Raw genomic sequence first — 20,797 nt, 5'->3', positions numbered from 1 at the left:
AAAGCTATTTGTTCTTATGTATTTATTTTAAATATCATAGCTTCATAATTCTTTATATCTGGTGGAGAAAATTCCCCCTTACCTTTCTTTTTCAAAATTGCTTTGGCTAGTCTTGGTTCTTTCCTTTTCCATATGAATTTAGAATTAGCTTGCCAAATTCCATGGAAAATCTTATTGAGATTTTGGTTGAAACTGCATTAATGTTATACATGAATTTGGGGGACAATGGACATTTTAAATATGTTGCATCTTTTCGTCTATGAACAAGTTCTAAGTCGTCATTTTTCTTAGGTCTTCTTTTATGTCTTTCAACGAAGTTTTCTCCATAAAGATATATATCTTATTTTGGATTCATTCCTAGGTATTCGAAAGTAATTATGAATGAGATTTTTATTAAATGATACTGCTGGTGTACATGAACACTATTGTTTTTTTTTTTTTTTTTTGAATCTAAGGTTTATTCTGAGCAGTTGTTCTGTATGCATATAGGAAGGCCATTTTGATTCCAGAAAAAGCAAATGGCTTGAAGAAGCTGGGTACAATGAGGCTTATAAAGAGAAAAGGAGAACACCCTGCTAACTCAAAACTGAAGCCACTCCAGAAGCCCACTTTTCAGACAAAGATTAGACAGACCTATAAAACAGACAATAACACGTGTGGGGAATGTGCGTCTTATTTAAGCAAGTCTATGAGACCAAATGATCAACACCTGTACATAAGCAAAGATGAGAAGGCAGGAAGGGACAGGAAAACTGGACGAATGGACTTGGGGAACCAGGGTGGAAAACGGGAGCATGCTGTCACATAGTGGGGATCGCAACCAAAATCACCAAGCGATATGAGTAGAAATTTTTGCATGAGAAACTAACTTGAGCTATAAAGTTCACCTAAAGCACAATAAAATTTCAAAGGAAAAGAAAAAGAGAGAAAGGGAGGGAGAAATATAGACGATCAACCATATTAATGTAATGTAATTGATTGAACCCTGCCTTTCCCCCTTGAATACTTGATTTTTGTATGTTGCTCTCGAATCTAGAAATTCTGCTGAATTTTTTTTTATTAGTTCTAGCAGTTAGTCTGTATTTTGCTGGACCAGTCATATCATCAGAAAACCAAAACCAAACCCAGTGCTATTGAGTCAATTCCAACTCATAATAACCCTATAGGACAGGTAGAACTGCCGCATGGAGTTTCCAAGGAGCGCCTGGCGGATTCAAACTGCCAACCCTTTGGTTAGCAGCCGTAGCTCTTAACCACTACACCACCAGGGTTTCCTATCATCAGAGCTGAGCAATAGTTGTATTATTCCTTCTTAGTCTTTAGGCTTCTATTTTTTATGTTTGTCTTCTTGCATTGGCTAGATCCTTCAATACAGAGTTTAATAATACTAGTCATAGCAGGCATACCAAAGATCATGAAGATGGCTCAGGACCAGGTAATGTTTCGTTCTGTTGGACATAAGGTCTCCACGAGTTGGCGCCGACTCTGTGGCAACTAATAAGAATAGCACAGCAGGCATCCTTTCCTTGTTTCCGACTTTAAAGGAAATAATTTTAAAGTTGAAGCATTAAACACAATTTTTGTTCTAGGTTGTTTGTTTTTACAAGATATCCTTTATTAGGTTAAGGAACCAAAATACTAACCCACTGCTGCCAAGTCAGTTCCGAGCCTATAGGACCGAGTAGAACTGCCCAGAGGGTTTCCTAGGCGGCAATCCTTCCTGAAGCAGACTGCAGACTGCCGCATCTTTCTCCTGCGGAACAGCTGGTGGGTTCAAACCGCTGATCTCTTGGTTAGCAGCTGAGTGCTTAGCCATTGCACCACCAAGCCTCCTTTAGGTTAAGGAAGCTCGCTTGTATTCCCAGTTGGCTAAGGGAGGTTTAGTTTGTTGTGTCATTTCATCCATAAGGGAGTTTGCTTCGTTGTTCTTTTTCTGACATCTAGAGGTAACCCCTTGGCTCGTTAATTTTTTGTCTTTCATGCTTTCTAATTTTTTTTTTTTTAATATGTGCATTCGAGAGTATACATTTCCCTCTAAGTATTGCTTTGTCTGCTTCCCTTGAGTTCTGAAAACACTTTTGTTGTCAATTCCAAATAATTTGTCATTTCAGGATGAATTGTCCTAAATTCCCAGATATATAGATTTTTTTTTTTTTAATTTTTATTAAGCTTCAAGTGATTTTTGACTATCATTTTACTACTGACATTTCATTGCGGCGTGATTTACATCAGAAAATGCACATTTCTATTGCCCCATAATATTCCCTTATGCCTTTTCCTGTAGGCAATCACCGTTCTGATGTCTTTCACCATAAATTAATTTTTCTTTTTCTGGAACTTCATGTAACTGTGCCTATTCTAGAATTTTATATAAGTGGAAGTATATACTTAGGACTGGCTTCTTTTGCTCAACATGGTGTTTCTGAGATTCTTCCTTGTCGTTACGTGTATCAATAGTTTGATCTTTTTTATTGCTGAATAGTAAGTATTCCATTGTATGAATATCTGACGTTTGTGTCTCCATTTTGCCCTTACCGACATCTGGGTTGTTTCCAGTCTGTGGTTATTGGGAATGAAGTTGCTATGCACATACTTGTACAAGTGTTTTTGTGCAAATATGTTTTCATTTCTCTTAAAACCAAACCAAACTCATTGCTGTTGAGTCTATTCTGACCCATAGCCACCCTATAGGACAGAGTAGAACTGCCCCATACAGTTTCTAAGGAGCCCCTGGTGGATTCGAACTGCTGACCTTTTGGTTAGCAGCCGTACTTCTTAACCACTGTGCCAGCACGGTCAGGTCATTTCTCTTGAGTATCAAATATGTAGGAATGGAATTGCTGGTTCATAAGGTAGGTGCATGTTCACCTTTATTTAAAAAAAAAAAAAATTTTCTGTGGAGTCGATTGCATCTCAGTCTCTACGAGAGCAGATTGCCACATGTTTCTCCTGGGAAGTGGCTGATGGCTTCAAACTGCCGACCTTTCAGTTAGCAGCCAAATGCTTTAACTACTGTACCACCAGGGCTCCTTTGCCTTCATCAGGCACTGTCGAATATTTTCCGAGGTGATTTTATCATTTCACCTCATCACCAGCAACGTGTGAGAGTTGTTCCCGTTGCCCCACATCCTTCCTTCATTTGGTTTCATTCGTCTTTTTAACTTTATGTAGCCGTATCTCACTGAGGTTTACATTTACATTTCCCTAATGCCTATTTGGAAACCCTGGTGGCTAGTAGTGGTTAAGTGCTACAGCTGCTAACCAAAATATCAGCAGTTGGAATCCACCAGGCACTCCTTGGAAACTCTATGGGGCAGTTCTACTCTGTCATATAGGGCCACTATGGGTCGGAATCGACTTGATGGCAATGGATTTTTAATTTTTAGCGGTGTTGAATATATTTTTTCATGTGCTTATTGGTGATTCGCGTATCTCTCTGAAGTTTCTGTTCAAGTGTTTTGACCATTTTTACTGGGTTGTTTGTCTTAATCTTGAGTTTGAGAGTTCTTTTCTGAATATGAGTCATTTGTCAGATATAAGTATGCTGCGTATTTTCTCATAGTCTGTGGCCTGTGTTTTCATTTTCTTATTGGGGTCTTTGGGAATGCAGAAGATTTAAAATTTCTATGAAGTTCAATTTATTAAATTTTTTTTTATGACTAGCGCTTTTTGTGTCCTCTCTAGGATAGCTCTGCCTATCCCAAGGTTGCAAAGGTTTTCTCCTAAAATCTTTATGGTTTTAACTTTTATGTTTAGATCTATGATTGGTTTTGAGTTAATTTTTGTGTAGGGTACGACGTAAGAGTTGAAGTTCTTTTCTTTTTCAAATGGGCATTCGGTTCTGTAAAAATGGCATGGCGGAGGTGTCTGATCTCCTGGTCTGACTTCACAAACGGGGAGGAGAATCATTATTAGCGTAAACAGTTCAAGCCTGATTGCTGTGAGGCGGAGGTCAGATGTACCTCTACCCTCCAACCTTTTTACCAGTTCTGACACCAACGGTCCCTCCCATGGTATTCTCTACTCCTCTGCTGGGCTCAATAATTCATAGCAGTGGCCACACAGAGCTCAGACAATACAGTTATGGGGTTTATTAGGGAGTAATAGGTTACGATTCAGGATCTGGAACAAATCAAGATATAGGTCTTTGGTCAGGACAGCCTCTTCTCAGCCATGCCTGCAGGCAGGCCTCCATCTGGCCTCTTGGCCCCTCAGCCTGGCCTTGGCCTTGCTCTGGCAAGTGTTACAAAGCTCTTGGAGTTCACCAGTAAGTGCTCAGAGGATTCCGTATGCCTTATTTGCATTGGCAGCAAGCTGTCCGGTCCCCTTGGTGGGCCACAAGCACCTTGTTTGCACAGTCCCACCCAATCATTACGTGGGAGTCACAGAGACTATGGCTAAAAATAGAGGGGCCATATTAAGTAACTCACTGCACTGCAAGTTTCAACACCATTTGTTAAAAAGATTATCCTTTCCCCCAATGAATTTCTTTGGCACCTTTATTGAAATTCAACTGAACGTATACCTGTTGCCGTTGAGTTAATTCTGACTCATAGTGACCCTGTAGGATAGAGTAGAACTGTCCCATAGGGTTTCCAAGGAACAGCTGGTGGATTTGAAATGCTGACTTTTTTGGTTAGCAACCAGGCTCTTATCCGGGCCCTTAACCAGGGCTCCGGTTATCCAGGCCCTTAACCAGGGCTCCGGAATTTAGCGTATAGTATGGGTTTATTTCTGAGCTCTCTATTCTATTCTATTGCTCTATTTGTTCTTCCTTTTGGTAGTACCATGTTATCTTGATTACCGTAGCTTTACAGCAAGTCTTGAAATCATATAGTGAGAGAGCTGCAACTTTGTTCTTTTTCAAAATTGTTTTGGTTATCCTAGGTACTTTGCTTTTCCATATCAATTTCTGTGAAAAGCATGTTGGAATTATGATCGGAACCGCGTTGAGTCTATAGATCAATTTGGAGAGAGTTAACATCCTAACAATATATCAGTATGACATGGTATGCCTGTCCTTTTACTTAGGTCTTTAATTTCTCTCAGCAATGTTTTGTAATTTTCATTGTAGAAGTTTTGCCCATCAGGTTTGCTATGAGTTGGAATCAACTCAGTGGTAATGGGTTTGATTTGGTTTGGTTAAAATTATCTCTGAATACTTCCTTTTTTTTTTTTTTTTTTGCTATTGTAAATGGTATTTTTTATTGTGCTTTAATTTTTTTAATTGAAAGTTTACAATTCAAGTCAGTTTCTTGTACAAAAACTTATACACACATTGTTATGTGACCCTAGTTGCTCTCCCTACAATGTAACAGCACACTCCTGCTCTCTACCTTGTATTTCTTGTGTCCATTCAACCAGCTCCTGTCCCCCTCTGCCTTCTCATCTCACCTCTGGACGGGAGCTACCCACATAGTCTCTTGTGTCTACTTGAGCTAAGAAGCACAGTCCTCACCAGTATCATTTTATGTCTTATAGTCGAGTCTAATCTTTAAACAGTTGGCTTCGGGAATGGTTTTAGTTTTGGGCTAGCAGAGAGTCCCAGGGGGCCATGACCTCTGGGGTCCCTCCTGTCTTAGCTGTTCTGAGGAGCTCCATTCCTCTCAGGCGTTATTTATTTTGTAGTCCTGTCTATTGTTTGGCTGAAAGGTGGTCTCTGGAAATGGCTTCAGTCCCATGTTAGAAGAGTGTTTTAGGGCCATAGCCTTGGGCGTTCCTCCAGTCTCTATCAGACCAGCAAGTCTGGTCTTTTTATGGGTTTGACTTTTGTTCTACATTTTTCTCCCCCGCTCTGTATGAGACCCTGTATTGTGATCCCAGTCAGAGTGGTCGGTAGTGGTAGCTGAGCACCATCTAGTTCTTCTGGTCTTGGGATCGTGTAGCCTGTGGTTCATGTGGGCCATTAGTCCTGTAGACTAATTGCTCGCTTCAGTCTTTGGTTTTCTCCATTTTCCTTTGTTCCACGGAAGCCTATTTTGATTTTTCTCCTTCTTTTCCTTTAATCAAGGAGCCCTGGTGGCACAGTGGTTAAAGTGATCGACTGCTAACTGAAAGGACGGCGGTTCAAAACCACCAGGTGCTCCTCAGGAGAAAGATGTGACAGTCTGCTTTTGTAGGGATTTACAGCCTTGGAAGCCCCATGAGGTTGCTATGAGTCAGAATCAACTCAACGGCTGTGACTCACAGATATTAATTACCACAATATTGTAGTAAAACACCAGAAAATTTGACAATATCAGCAGCTATAAAAACACCAGCAGCCAGGAAAACAACAGCCCAAGCTTGTAGAGGGTATAGACAAAACCACGTGATTCGAAGTCATTGTAATTGGGTAGTAACGACAGCTCTGACTGGAGGGCATTACAAAGTTCAAAAAGTAAATTAGCACAGAGTTTTAGCCTTGTAGGTATATTGATACATGTAAGCTGGGCTTATGAAAAATGCTTTTGTTGTTATAACTAATCGCAGTGATACTTTTATAAAAAATAATAAATTTTATAAAAAATAATAATTTTTTTTCTTGTTTATTTCTTGTGCTTTAAGTGAAAGTTTACAAATCAAGTCAGTCTCTCATACAAGAACTTAATACACCGCTTGCTCTGTACTCCCAGCTGCTCTCCCCCTAATGCGACAGCACGCTCCTCCTCTCCACTCTGTATTCCCTGTGTCCATTCAACCAGCTCCTGTCCCCCTCTTCCTTCTCATCTTGCCTCCAGACGGGAGCTGCCCACATAGTCTCATGTGTCTACTTGAGCTAAGAAGCTCCCTCCTCACCAGTATCATTTTACGTCTTATAGTCGAGTCTAATCTTTGTCTAAGAGTTGGCTTCAGGAATGGTTTTAGTTTTGGGCTGACAGAGAGCCTGGGGACCATAACCTTTGTGGTTCCTCCAGTCTCAGTCAGACCATTAAGCCTGGTCTTTTTACTAGAATTTGAGGTCTGCATCCCACTTTTCTCCTGCTCCATTAGGGATTCTCTGTTGTGTTCCCTGTCAGGGCAGTCATTGGTGGTAGCTGGGCACCATCTAGTTCTTCTGGTCTTAGGCCGATGGGGTCTCTGGTTTATTTGGCCCTTTCTTTGTCTTGGGCTCGTATTTTCCTTGTGTCTTTGGTGTTCTTCATTCTCCTTTCCTCCAGGTGGTTTGAGACCAATTGATGCATCTTAGATGGCCGCTTGCTAGCTTTTAAGACCTCAGATGCCACTCACCAAAGTGGAATGCAGTACTTTTTCTTAATATACTTTGTTATGCCAATTGACCTAGATGTCCCCTGAAACCATGGTCCCCAGACCCCTGCCCTGCCACTCTGTCCCTCAAAGTGGTTGCACAAAAATTTTATAGACAGTCATTTTTTTTATTATTTCAATATAGTACTTTTTTTTTAAATAATTTTTATGGAGCTTTAAGTGAACGTTCACAAATCAAGTCAGTCTGTCACGTATAAGCTTACATACACCTTACTCCATACTCCCACTTACTCTCCCCCTAATGAGTCAGCCCTTCCGATCTCTCCTTTCGTAACAATTTTGCCAGTTTCTAACCCTCTCTACCCTCCCATCTCCCCTCCAGACAGGAGATGCCAACACAGTCTCAAGTGTCCACCTGATACAAGTAGCTCACTCTTCATCAACATCTCTCTCCAACCCATTGTCCCGTCCCTTCCATGTCTGATGAGTTGTCTTCGGGAATGGTTCCTGTCCTGGGCCAACAGAAGGTTTGGGGACCATGACCACCGGGATTCCTCTAGTCTCAGTCAGACCATTAAGTCTGGTCTTTTTATGAGAATTTGGGGTCTGCATCCCACTGATCTCCTGCTCCCTCAGGGGTTCTCTGTTGTGCTCCCTGTCAGGGCAGTCATCAGTTGTGGCCAGACACCATCTAGTTCTTCTGGTCTCAGGATGATGTAAGTCTCTAGTTCATGTGGCCCTTTCTGTCTCTTGGGCTCATAGTTGTCGTGTAGCCTTGGTGTTCTTCATTCTCCTTTGCTCCAGGTGGGTTGAGACCGATTGATGCATCTTAGATGGTCGCTTGTTAGCATTTAAGACCCCAGATGCCACATTTCAAAGTAGGATGCAGAATGTTTTCATAATAGTATTATTTTGCCAATTGACTTAGAAGTCCCCTTAAGCCATAGTCCCCAAACCCCCGCCCTTGCTTTGCTGACCTTTGAAGCATTCAGTTTATCCCGGAAACTTCTTTGCTTTTAGTCCAGTCCATTTGAGCTGACCTTCTGTGTATTGAGTATTGTCCTTCCCTTCACATAAAGTAGTTCTTATCTACTAACTAATCAGTAAAAAACCCTCTCCCACCCTCCATCCCTCCCCCCCTCGTAACCACAAAAGTATGTGTTCTTCTCAGTTTATACTATTTCTCAAGATCTTATAATAGTGGTCTTATACAATATTTGTCCTTTTGCCTCTGACTAATTTCGCTCAGCATAATGCCTTCCAGGTTCCTCCATGTTATGAAATGTTTCACAGATTCGTCACTGTTCTTTATCGATGCGTAGTATTCCATTGTGTGAATATACCACAATTTATTTAACCATTCATCTGTTGATGGACACCTTGGTTGCTTCCAGCTTTTTGCTATTGTAAACAGTGCTGCAATAAACATGGGTGTGCATATATCTGTTTGTGTGAAGGCTCTTATTTCTCTAGGGTATATTCCGAGGAGTGGGATTTCTGGGTTGTATGGTAGTTCTATTTCTAACTGTTTAAGATAACGCCAGATAGATTTCCAAAGTGGTTGTACCATTTTACATTCCCACCAGCAGTGTATAAGAGTTCCAATCTCTCCACAGCCTCTCCAACATTTATTATTTTGTGTTTTTTGGATTAATGCCAGCCTTGTTGGAGTGAGATGGAATCTCATCGTAGTTTTAATTTGCATTTCTCTAATGGCTAATGATCGAGAGCATTTTCTCATGTATCTGTTAGCTGCCTGAATATCTTCTTTAGTGAAGTGTGTGTTCATATCCTTCGCCCACTTCTTGATTGGGTTGTTTGTCTTTTTGTGGTTGAGTTTTAACAGAATCATATAGATTTTAGAGATCAGGCTCTGGTCTGAGATGTCATAGCTGAAAATTCTTTCCCAATCTGTAGGTGCTCTTTTTACTCTTTTGGTGAAGTCTTTCGATGAGCATAGGTGTTTGATTTTTAGGAGCTCCCAGTTATCTGGTTTCTCTTCGTCATTTTTGGTAATGTTTTGTATTCTGTTTATGCCTTGTATTAGGACTCCTCAGGTTGTCCCTATTTTTTCTTCCATGATCTTTATCGTTTTAGTCTTTATGTTTAGGTCTTTGATCCACTTGGAGTTAGTTTTTGTGCATGGTGTGAGGTATGGGTCCTGTTTCATTTTTTTGCAAATGGATATCCAGTTATGCCAGCACCATTTGTTAAAAAGACTATCTTTTTCCCCAATTAACTGACACTGGTCCTTTGTCAAATATCAGCTGCTCATATGTGGATGGATCTATGTCTGGGTTCTCAATTCTGTTCCACTGGTCTATGTGTCTGTTGTTGTACCAATACCAGGCTGTTTTGACTACTGTGGCTGTATAATAGGTTCTGAAATCAGGTAAAGTGAGGCCTCCCACTTTCTTCTTCTTTTTCAGTAATGCTTTGCTTATCTGAGGCTTCTTTCCCTTCCATATGAAGTTGGTGATTTGTTTCTCTATCACCTTAAAAAATGACATTGGAATTTGGATCGGAAGTGCATTGTATGTATAGATGGCTTTTGGTAGAATAGACATTTTTACTATGTTAAGTCTTCCTATCCATGAGCAAGGTATGTTTTTCCACTTAAGTATGTCCTTTTGAATTTCTTGTAGTAGAGCTTTGTAGTTTTCTTTGTATAGGTCTTTTACATCCTTGGTAAGATTTATTCCTAAGTATTTTATCTTCTCGGGGGCTACTGTGAATGGTATTGATTTGGTTATTTCCTCTTCGATGTTCTTTTGTTGATGTAGAGGAATCCAAGTGATTTTTGTATGTTTATCTTATAACCTGAGACTCTGCCAAACTCTTCTATTAGTTTCAGTAGTTTTCTGGAGGATTCCTTAGGGTTTTCTGTGTATAAGATCTAGACAGTCATTTTGATGTCACCTCCTGACAGTGTCACCCCATGTCACTGGGCTTGCATAGTTTCTGAAAGGGAAAGATAGCTCATAGTGTCACAGGAGCATTTGATTCCAGCAACTTCACTGTATTAGCTGAGATGATACTAGTTCAGTACAACAATAGCACAGTGCCTGGCACATATTAAGTGTTTAATAAATGTTTGGGGATATTAATATTATTAATGAAATTATTATAATTGTCTCAGATTTTAGAAACCCCCACTCAATATGATTTGTAGAGCTACAGGCAGCTTTTGTACCAATCTTCCTGAAACAAGAGGTTGTGGGTAGACCAGAAGCTCCTGATTGAGAACGTCAAGAAGAAATTCCTAGTTTTGTTGCACAGGGGTTATGAGCATGATCTCTGGTGCCAGACAGTCTGGGTTTTAATCCCAACTGTTGACTACCTGTGCCATCATAGTGAGTTTAATTTTTCTGTCTTAGTTTTCCTTGTCTGCAGAATGGAGATGAGTCATACTACTACTTCACAGATTTATTGTGAGGACTAGATGAGTTTCTATGTGGAAAGCTCTTAAAAGAGTACTAGTAGGTACATAGTAGGCATTCGGTAAATGTTAGTGTGATTAGTATGTAAAGCTGTTCACCAAATATTCCTGGCTTTCTGTCTTCCAGGGACATGGTAGGATTTGCATTTCCTGTCGTCTTGTGCCTGGGTGGGACCATGTCATGAGCTCTGGCCAACGAGTTCTGAGCAGGTGTGTTGTATGTCCCTTCTGGCCAGAGCATTTCGTTGGCTATGTGGTATAAAGTGTAAATTTTCAAGTTATGCCTAGACATCTTTGAGCCTCACAGAGCCCCAAAGTCCTAACTATGAGTTCTCCTGTTCTCACCAGATATGCCCCCCACCCAGTGGGAAAGGGACCCCATCTGACTGATTCTCCTAACAGCTGGACCAGCTGCACCCATCCATTCCTCAATGTAATGGACTTTAGTTCCCTGCCAGTTCACAGGATTATTCAGACAAGCCAATCACATCCTCCCATGGGAAGCAGAGGGCACTCTGCCCTCTTGATATTACAAAGCCTGCCTCCCAAGTATAACCCCTTTGTAGCCCTGCCTGATGTGCGGTGTCTTCCTCCTCCTGGCTGTGAGTACATGTGACTAATAAACTGCTGTCGATCTCATCTGACCAGTGTTGGGTGTCATGTGTTCGGTCATCCGGTACTATATAGAGTAGGGGAATCCCTCCCTTTACCAACGGGGTGGAAAGGAGGTGGTCAGAGCACCATTCACAACCCTCCAGCCTGTGTTCCCTTTGTCACAATGGCAGAAATTCAAGATGGTGTCTGCTCTATTATCCTGGGTCCCTGAGTGACTACTATGAGCAGAACCCCTTTGATTTTTCATCAGGGACATGTAATCTGGGTGAGAAATAAACTTCTGTGATTTCAAGCTTCTGAAATTTGAGATTGTTACTGCAGCATGAAATAGCCTGTCCTGACTAATGTTGTTGTTGTTGTGTGCCATTGAGTTGATCCCAACTCAGAAACCCTACAGGACAGAGTAGAACTACCCTATAGGATTTCCTAGGCTGTAATCTTTACGGGAGCAGATTGCTGGGTCTTTCTTCTGCAGAGCTGCTGGGTGGGTTCAAATCACTGACCTTTTAGTCAGCGGCTGAGTGCTTAAATATTTTGTCACCAGGGCCCCTTATCCTGACTAGTACATTACCTATTATTATTTCTAGGATATGCTCCTCAAAGCATTTAAATAACTGTTTTTGAAAGCTACTTAGCAGAATTTGGAAATCCTTCCATTTTAGTAGAACAATTGATAACAGCCCTTTTCTGCATGTCCACCTGTGATGTTAAGTCCTGACTTCAGTGTTCTGCATTTCAAGTTCTGTCAGTTTGCCTATTTGGTTCCTATTTTTCCTAAATTGAAAGCAATAAATGACTCGGAAAAAAAAAAAGATTAACACTCATAATATTATTGGATTCTTGCCACACTAGTCAAAATGTTTTAAAAATTAGAAATTCCGTTTTCTATTTACTGTTCCTTGAATGAAACAGGAATAGTATAGGAATTAGGCTATTGTAGGCTGGGTTCTCTAGAGAAGCAAAACCAGTAAAGTGTATAGATATATATAGAGAGAGGTTTACATCAAGGAAATGGCTCACACAGTTGTAGAGTCTGGAATGTCCTAAGTCTGTGGATCAGGATAGAGGCTTCCACAGGGGCTGGGCAACCTAAGACCCACAGATCAGAGAGCAGGGCTCCTGCTCTCCGGCTGGTGAAGATCAACGAATCCCAAGGTCTGCAGATAAGCTGGTAACTCAAGTCCCAGTGGCCAGAGGTCAGATGAACAGGAGGCAGCCGCAGGATCCAGAGAGAGCAAAAAAGCCAGAATGTCTGCTCATATTTGGATGCAGGCCACACCTCCAGTGAAAATCCCTTTCAACTGATTGGCTACTCACAACAAATTCAATCATGGGGGTGATCATATATAAACACTGAGAACCATGGCCCAGCCAAGTTGACACACAATCTTAACCATCACATAGGCTACACTGAAGTCCCTGGGTAGTGCAAATGGTTAAGCACTTGGCTGTTAACTGAAAGGTTGGTGGTTTGTGTCCACCCAGAGGTGCCTCAGAAAAAGCCTGGTGATTTAATTCTGAAAAATGAGCTATGGAGAACCCTATGGAGCACAGTTCTACTATGACACATGTGGGTTGCCATGAGTCTGAATTGACTTGATGGCAACTGGTTTGGTTTATTGTTTTAGGCTTCTTTGGTAATGATCTAAGGAAATTATGTTGCTGTTGTTACATGCCATTGAATCGAAACTCACTCATAGTGACCCTATAGGACCGAGTACAATTGTCCCATGGGGTTTCCTAGGCTGTAAGCTTTACGGGAGCAGATCACCAGGTCTCGTCTTCTGTGGAGTGGCTAGTGGGTTTTAACTGCTTACCTTTCGGTTAGCAGCCAAGCACTTAACCATTGTGCCACCAGGGTTCCTTAAAGGAATTACAGGCAACGACATATTTCAGTTCACATTTCTGATGACCTTTGTAACCATTAGAGATATCTGATAATGGAGCCCACAACTGGTAAAGGCTGAATTCTCCTCCTGGAAGCACTGAGAATTAGTCAGAGCCAATTACTCTTTCATCTTTCCTCCCATGACACTCATCCCCTGACCCCCAACACTTGCTTCACTCTGTGTGGGGTGAGAATTCTGCTGTGTTCTACTTCTCCGTTCCACTCCATCTGGGGCTTTTGGATGGCCAGGACCTTGTCTGGCCATTCCTGTATCGCCTCCCTCACCCACCCGCATCAGCCACGAACAATTTGGTTGCTATGAGTCAGAACTGACACTGTGGCAGTGGTTTTTTTTTTTTTTTTTGGTAAATGCTCAGGAAATATTTACAGAAGTCAAACTTTTCAACTAGAGCAGTGGTTTTCAACCTGGGCTGCACATTAGAATCACTTGGGGAGCTTTTTAAAAAAAACCCACAAATGGGCCCTCCCCTAGACCAGTTAAATTAGGATCTGGAGGGTAGGGTGGGAATGGGAAGAGGTGAGCTCCAGGCATATGGTATATTTCATTTGTTTATTGAACATTTTATTGTGCTTTAAGTGAAAGTTTACAGAGCAAATTAGTTTCCCATTCAATAATTTACACACAAACTATTTCATGACATTGGTTGTAGTCCCTGCAATGTGTCAGCACTCTCCCCTTTTCCACCTGAGTCCCCTGTTTCCATTCATCTGGTTTTCCTGTCCCTGTCTTCGCATCTTTGCTTTTGGGCAGGTGTTGCCCGTTTGGTCTCGTAGACGTGATTGAACTAAGTAGCATGTTTTCCACATGGGTTATTGTTTGTTTTATAGGCCTGTCTAATAATTGGCTGAAAAGTGGGCTTTGGAAGTGGCTTCAGTTCTGAGTTAGCAGGTGTCCAGGGGCCATAGTCTCAGAGGTTCCTCCAGTCTCTGTCAGACCAGTAAGTCTGGTCTTTTTTTGTGAATTTGAATTTTGCTTTACATTTTTCTATCCAGGACCCTCTATGGAGATCCTTGTTGGAGTGGTCAGTGTTGGTAGCTGGGCACCGTCTAGTTCTCCTGGGCTGGGATACAGTGTATTTTAAAGCTCCCTAGATGGCAGTGGGTTTTTCTAGATGATTAGCCAACATTGAGAACCACTTAGCAAGAGGCTGTGTGACCATGTCATGGGTGTTAAAATAATAAATTAAGATATTATTGAATAATGTCTAATTTTGCACTTTATAATTCTTTATATTTTTCAAAGTGCTGTGAGCTTTTAAAATTTTAATAAAGAACCTATAACTCAGTGGAGGATAGAGATATGTACCAAATAATAACAGGAAGTTAACAGAATGTGTGTGTGTGTGTTCAGGGAAAGTGCTGAGTTTGTCCTTTGATTGCAACAGCAGCTGAAAGGAAGCCCAGGGTGGCGGAAGGAAGCCTCATGGGGTTGGGGGAGATTTGTCACAGGATCCTGCTGTGTCCCTGGTGACTGGGAGAAGCTGTTTTCACTCCACCTGTGGAAAGGGGAGCATTCAGGGGCTGCCCCTGCTGACATGGAGGTCCTGGTGTGCTGGGAGAACAGTGTTGCAAGTGTGGTGGTCTGTAAAGGAGACAGGTTCCAGAAGCCCTAGCAAGAGGAGCTGGCTATGTGAGGGAGACTTGGGGGCAGGGATCTTGGTCACTGTCGTCGTCTCTAGGCGCACTGGTAGGTGTCAGTGTTAGGATATCCAGATCCTTAATCTAGAAGCAGGGCCTCCCTGATGGTGCCCTGCCAGTCTCTCCAGCTTCCTCTCCTGCCACTCCCTAACCCCCTTTAGCTCTGGCCATACCACCATGCCATCTTGCATGCCAGCTGTTTGATGTCTCAGAGCCTTTGAGCCCTCTGGAACGCCCTCCCTCCTTCTCCTCCTCCTTCAAGCATCCAGTTCAGGCATGACCCCGTCTAAGGGTCCCTTCCTCTATCTCCAGCTGGCTGAGTGGCCCTCTCCTGGGGCTTCCCCACAACCTTGCTTCCCCATTTCCGACTGGTCAGGATACGGATTCCACTCTGGCTACGGTCCTCCTCCACATCAGGGGAGGCACCTAACACATCTTCTGTCCTCAGCACCCAGTGCAGGCTTGCCTGACCAATAGGCGGCACCCATAGACTAGAATGATAGTGCATGAATGAGTGCATGGGTGGATGAATGAGTCAGTGAACGCAGGACAGAAGGAGCAGGTGGGTGGGTGGTAAGCGAGGGAATGCGTAAATGAGTGGGTGGATGAGTGAACGAATGAATGGGTGGATAAGACAGTGAATGAATGGATGGGTGTAGTAGCAAATGAGTGGGTGGGTGAATGAATAAATGAGTGGGTGGTACATGAATGAATGAGTGGTGAATGAATGAATGGATGGGTGGGTGGGAAAATGAGCGAATGAGTGGGTGGGTGAATGAGTGAATGGTAAATGAATGGGTGGTGAATGAACTAATGAATGAGTGGGTGGGTGAGTGAACGAATGAATGAACGCGTGGGTGAGTGAGGGGTGAATGCGCTCGCGATCGCGAGACGGCGTGAGTGGGTGGGCGGTGAGCGGATGCATGTATGAGGGGTGTGAAGGTAAATGAGGAAGTGAGTAGGCGAATGAGGGCGTGAGAGAGGGTGTGAATGAATGAGTGCGAACTGAGTGAGCGGGAGGTAGAGGAAGGGGTGGTAGGTCAGCGGGAGCTAGCGGTGTCCCCCTTCCAGTGCGGCCGCGTGGCTGGGGCGTGGCCGGGGCTGCCCGGGCGCGGCCACGCGATCGGGCTGGCGGGGGCGTGGCCTTGAGGTGGGGCGGGGCTGGTGGGGCGTGGCCTCGCGGTAGGGCCGGCTGGGGCCGCTGGGGGCGCGGCCTTGAGGATGAGGCGTGGCCTTGCATTGGGGCCTAGGCTGGCGTGGCTTCGCCTCGCGGCGTGGCTGGGGACAGAGAGTTGTTGCCTCGAGTCCGGGGCGTGGCCTCAAGTCTGGGGCGTGGCCTCGCCGTCGGGCCGGGGCTGGCGGGCGTGGCCAGAGCTGGCGGGCGTGGCCAGGGCTGGCAGGGGCTTGTCCGCGCGGCGGGCTGGCCAGCGGCGGGGAGGAAGTCACGTGGGCGCGCGGGCTCACATGACTGGCCGCACGATGGACCCGCTGCCTCCCGCGGCAGTCACGGCGGCAGCTGAGTTGGAGGCTGGCGAGGAGGAGGCGGGTCCCCTTGCTGCAGGTATAGCTCGGGAGGCGGGCGGGCAGGCGGTGCCTTCCGCGGGGAGACCTCCAGGGCCGGGGCCTAGGCTCCGGGGCGCTTCCTGCCTTCGGGGCGGGGAGCGCCCCACACGACTCCCGCCCAGCCCGTACGACCGCGCTCGACCCACACGACCCCTGCCCGGCCCCTCTCCCCCGGGAGACCACCTAACCATCTCAGCGCTGGCGTTCCCTCGGTGATCAGCGGGGAGCTTGGGTTCGGGTCCCGGGTCCCTCGCTGGGGACTGATTTCTAACCTGAGCCACCTGCTCAGGTTCAGTACTTCTAATTCTCTCTCTACTCGGGCGTCTCGCTGGGATTTCTCCAGCGCCTGGCTCAGGATGTCCTCAGGGACAGGCAGCTCTCTCCTCACTCTCCCTCCCAGACTTCCTGGGGGGCCCGCCCTAACTTCAGAGGCGGCCTCTAACCCGGGGAACCTTCTTCGGGGCTGATCTCCGTTCTTGCACTTCGCGACTTGTCTGGACTACCTCCCGTTTTCATATCTTTGGTTCCCTTCTTGAGACTTTGGCCTTGAACCAGTTACTTGACCTCTCAGGATCTCTGTTTTCGCATCTGGTAACCGAAAATATTGATGCATAGGTTGTATTGTTTCTTAAATGGCTCTGGGTTGATGTGTAAATGTATATTAAAAAGAATGCACTAACATTGTTTTTTTTTAGAATGACCCTAATTCTAAAGGCTCCGTCCGTTGTCCTTATTGCTGGGGAATAGATACAGGTGACTTTTGGTGTGACTTAATTATTTTTCACGGGGGCAGGGGGACTCGTTGGGGGACTCTTTACCTGGGAGAGTCTGGCAAATTGTCACTGAGGAGGATAAGTGCACAGTTTATTCAATAGAGAGATGGGGTGAAACTGGTGGGGTGAGGTCAGGGCTTTGTACTTGATTGGCTTAATTGATAGACCCTGTGTGTACTTGGGAAACCCTGGTGGACTAGTGGTTAAGTGCTATGGCTGTTAACCAAAAGGTCGGCAGTTTAGACCCACCAGGCACTCCTTGGAAACTATGGGGCAGTTCTACTCTGTCCTATAGGGTTGCTATGAGTCGGAATTGACTTGATGGCAGTAGGTTTGGTTTTTGGGTTTTGGTGGGCCAGTTGGCCACACCCTGTGCCAGGGCCCCGGACTGGACCCCTTCCCCTGGCCAGACATCTTGAGAATGGGAGGCTGTGATTGCTCCTTCTTCCTGAACTGTGAAACAGTTCAGAGTTGCTGGCTGTGGCCCTTTGCAGGTATAGGGACGGCATTCAGATGTCTCCTGTAGGACTAGCCCAGTGGCTGCCTTTATGCTGCAAGCCCTGTCCTCAGTGCGCTGCCTCTGTGTGACGCTACCTCCCTTTCGTCACCTGGAATTCCCACAGGGGCCATGGTGGTTTTATTAGTGGTGCTAATGATACCTACTGACGCATGGCACTTGACGATTGAGCACTGTACAATTTACAGTCTTCTACATAGGGTCGCTATAATCGGTATCGACTCGATGGCAACAGGTTTGGTTTGGTTTTTTTTGGTTATAGGTGGTGAGTCTCAAAGTGTGGTTCATAGGCTCTTGAGTTTAGCCTGTCGTTTAACACCATTTAAAACTTTGTGACCATCCTGCCAGAGAATTAAAGTGGTATAACAGACCTTTTTTACATTTACATTGAGAAAACTAAAACCCAGAGGTTAGTGATTTGTCCGAAGTGGAGGCATGCCCCTGTTACCCAGAGAAAGGAGGATGACCTTGGCATGCGTCTAGACCTCTTTCTGAGGGTAAGCATAAATATGGAGTCCCTAGGTAGGGCAAACGATTAAACACTCAGCTAGTAACTGAAAAGATGGAGGTTCGAACCCACCCAGAGGCACCATGGAAGAAAGGTCTGGCGATCTGCTTCTGAGAGATCACAGCCATTGAAAACCTTATGGAGTGCAGTTCTACAGTGAAACACATGAGGTTGCGGTTGGTTGGAATTGACAGGCAACTTTTTTAATTTTTATTTTTAAAGCCTTACTGGCTGCTGTTGAGTCGATTCCGACTCACAGCGACCCTGTAGAACAGAGTAGAACTGCCCCATAGGGTTTCTTAGGCTGTAATCTTTATGGGCCTTGCCCTAGTGGTGCAATGGTTAAGTGCTTGGCTGCTAACCAAAAGGTTGGTGGTTTGAACCACCAGCTGCCCCACGGGACAAAGATGTGGCAGTCTGCTCCCGTAAAGATTTACAGCCTTGGAATCCCTATGGGGCAGTTCCACTTTGTCCTGTAGGGTGAGTCGGAATCAACCTGAGGACAGTGGGTTTTGGTGAATCCTTATAGAAGCAGACTGCCTCATTTTCTCCCTTGGAGTGGCTGGTGAGTTTGAACCGTCAGCTCTGTGCCACCAGGACTCCTCCTTACTTCAACAACAGTGTATTAAAATAATCCTTTCCCCATAACCCTATCAACATAAAATACCGTTATTTAACTCCCTTCAGACTTAAAAAATTAACAAAGTATTTCATGTTTGTTTTAACGTGTATTTCCTTAATTATCAGTGAGGTTTAGTTTCTTTTGTTATTTTCTCTTCACATGGCCTCTCGCATGGAGTTGTTTGTTCATATCTTCTGTCTGTGTTCTTATGGAGTTTTTTTTTTTTTTTAATTGCTTTCTGGAAGTTCTTTCTGTATTTTGGATACTGCCCCTTTGTGGATCGCATATTGAAATGATAGCTGTCAGGCTACCTGGCTGATGGGAATAGTGTGTTCCTGACTGCAGGAGAAGAGTATTTCGGTGCCAGTTTGGAGGTTATAAGGTTCAGTGATTGTGACTTAGATTAAGAATGGGAAGAAAAAAAAAAGAATAAAAAAAATGATGATCTAATCGGAAGGGTAGGTAATGTAATTGATTCTTTGGGATTATATAATATGTGGATGAAAATATATACAAATTACCACTGTGGATCATGCCTCTCGAGGAGCCCTGGTGGCACGGTGGTTAAAGCGGTTGGTCACTAACTGAAAGGTCAGCAGTTTGAACCCACGGGAGAAACATGTGGCAGCCTGCTTCCCTAAAGATTTACAGCCTTGAAAACCCTGTGGGATAGTTCTCTCCTATCCTGTATGGTTGCTATGAGTTAGAATGGACTCAGCAGCAGTGAGTGTTGGGGTTATACTTCTCAAAGGAGCCCTGGTGATACAGTGGTTAAGTGCTTGGCTGCTAACTGGAAGGTCAGCGGTTCGAATCTGGCAGCTGCTTCTTGAGCGTAAGGTTGGCGTCTGCTTCTGTGAAGATTATAGCCTAGGAAACCTTATGGGTCAGTTTTACTCTGGCCTATAGGGTCAGTATGAGTCGGAATCTACTCGATGGCAGTGGGCTTGATTTTGTTTTTATCATACCTCTCATGGTGACCCTCCGTGTTACAAAATAGAACTGTGCTCCATAGGGTTTTCCTGACTGTAATCTTTACAGAAAGAGTCCCTGGGTGGTACAAACTGTTAAGCACTCAACTACTAGCTGAAAAGTTGGTGGTTCTAACAACCCAGAGGTGCCTTGGAAGAAAGGCCTGGTGATTGGCTTCCAAAAGATCACAGCCTGGAAAACCCTTAGGAGCACAGCTCTACTCTGACACACATGGGGTCGCCATGAGTCGGAACTGATGGCAACTGACAATAATAACAATCATCTTTGTGGAAGCAAATCACCAGGCTTTCTTCTGAGGCACTGCTGGATGGGTTCAAACCGCCAACCTTTAGGTTAATAGTGGTGCGTATGAGTTGGAATCAATTTAGTGGCAGTGGGTTTGGTTTGATGTTGTCATACCTCTGTTTCATAGAATCCTATGGGCTTAAACAGTCTTTGAAACGAGAAAGAATCACACTGTGTTTCTGTCAGAGTGGCTCATGGCATTCCATACATTCCATTCAGCTAGGAATCTCTGAGCCATCTGTATGCTCAGAGCCTCCCGTGGCTCCCTGCTGTCTGTAGGGTCAGGCCTGCGGGCCCCTGCTCATCACCCACCTTCTCTCCTTGCCTGGGCTTTTGTCACGTGCCCTTTGCTCTAACCACCACCCCTGCCTCCTGGTTCCTTGCCCATGCTGTTTCCTTTCTTCTCTGTGTGTACGTTTGTCAGAATTCGCTGGGCTGTCATTTAAGGCGTATGCATTTTACTGTGATTAAATTATACATCAAGATACTGCTAGCATTAAGGGGTAAAAAAAATCTTCCTGCCCATCCCTGTCCCCCTCATTACACACATTTGGATTATAAACTCCTGATGGGCAGGAGTAATTATTTTTTCTTTATACTCCAGTATCTAGAATAATACCTGCTATGCAGAAGGGGCCCCATTGTTTGGGTAGAATTAAATTTTTCTCGTAAGTTTATTTTTTTTAAGATAGTATCACATTATAGTTTGGTAACGGTGGTAGCTATGTGAATAAATTTTGAGTTACTGGT

The 20,797-nt window shown here is 44.2% G+C and overlaps 1 protein-coding gene and 1 long non-coding RNA gene across 7 annotated transcripts in view; both read left to right on the top strand.

Annotated features, from left to right (window-relative positions):
- The window catches only part of LOC126086623 (uncharacterized), a 35,375-nt gene extending 24,116 nt beyond the window's left edge, over positions 1-11,259 (top strand). Inside the window, exons 2-3 of the long non-coding RNA XR_007519561.1 lie at positions 10,755-10,837; positions 10,976-11,259. This is a non-coding gene — a long non-coding RNA (uncharacterized LOC126086623). The remainder of the gene's footprint in view (positions 1-10,754; positions 10,838-10,975) is intronic.
- Positions 11,260-16,211: 4,952 nt separating this feature from the next.
- Positions 16,212-20,797, top strand: part of SNX8 (sorting nexin 8) — a 60,205-nt gene continuing 55,619 nt past the window's right edge. For 4 of the 6 annotated variants that reach the window (XM_049903092.1, XM_049903094.1, XM_049903097.1 and 1 more), the window contains exon 1: positions 16,212-16,350. In XM_049903092.1, coding sequence (XP_049759049.1) covers positions 16,254-16,350 — 97 coding nt within the window. In that variant the 5' untranslated portion in view covers positions 16,212-16,253. The other 2 variants (XM_049903093.1, XM_049903099.1) reach the window with 2 other exon arrangements.

This window comes from Elephas maximus, chromosome 12 (genome assembly GCF_024166365.1).
Source record: "Elephas maximus indicus isolate mEleMax1 chromosome 12, mEleMax1 primary haplotype, whole genome shotgun sequence".
Lineage (NCBI taxonomy): Eukaryota > Metazoa > Chordata > Mammalia > Proboscidea > Elephantidae > Elephas > Elephas maximus.
The sequence above is the reverse complement of the archived record's forward strand: the minus strand, read 5'-3'. Positions and strand labels throughout refer to the sequence as shown.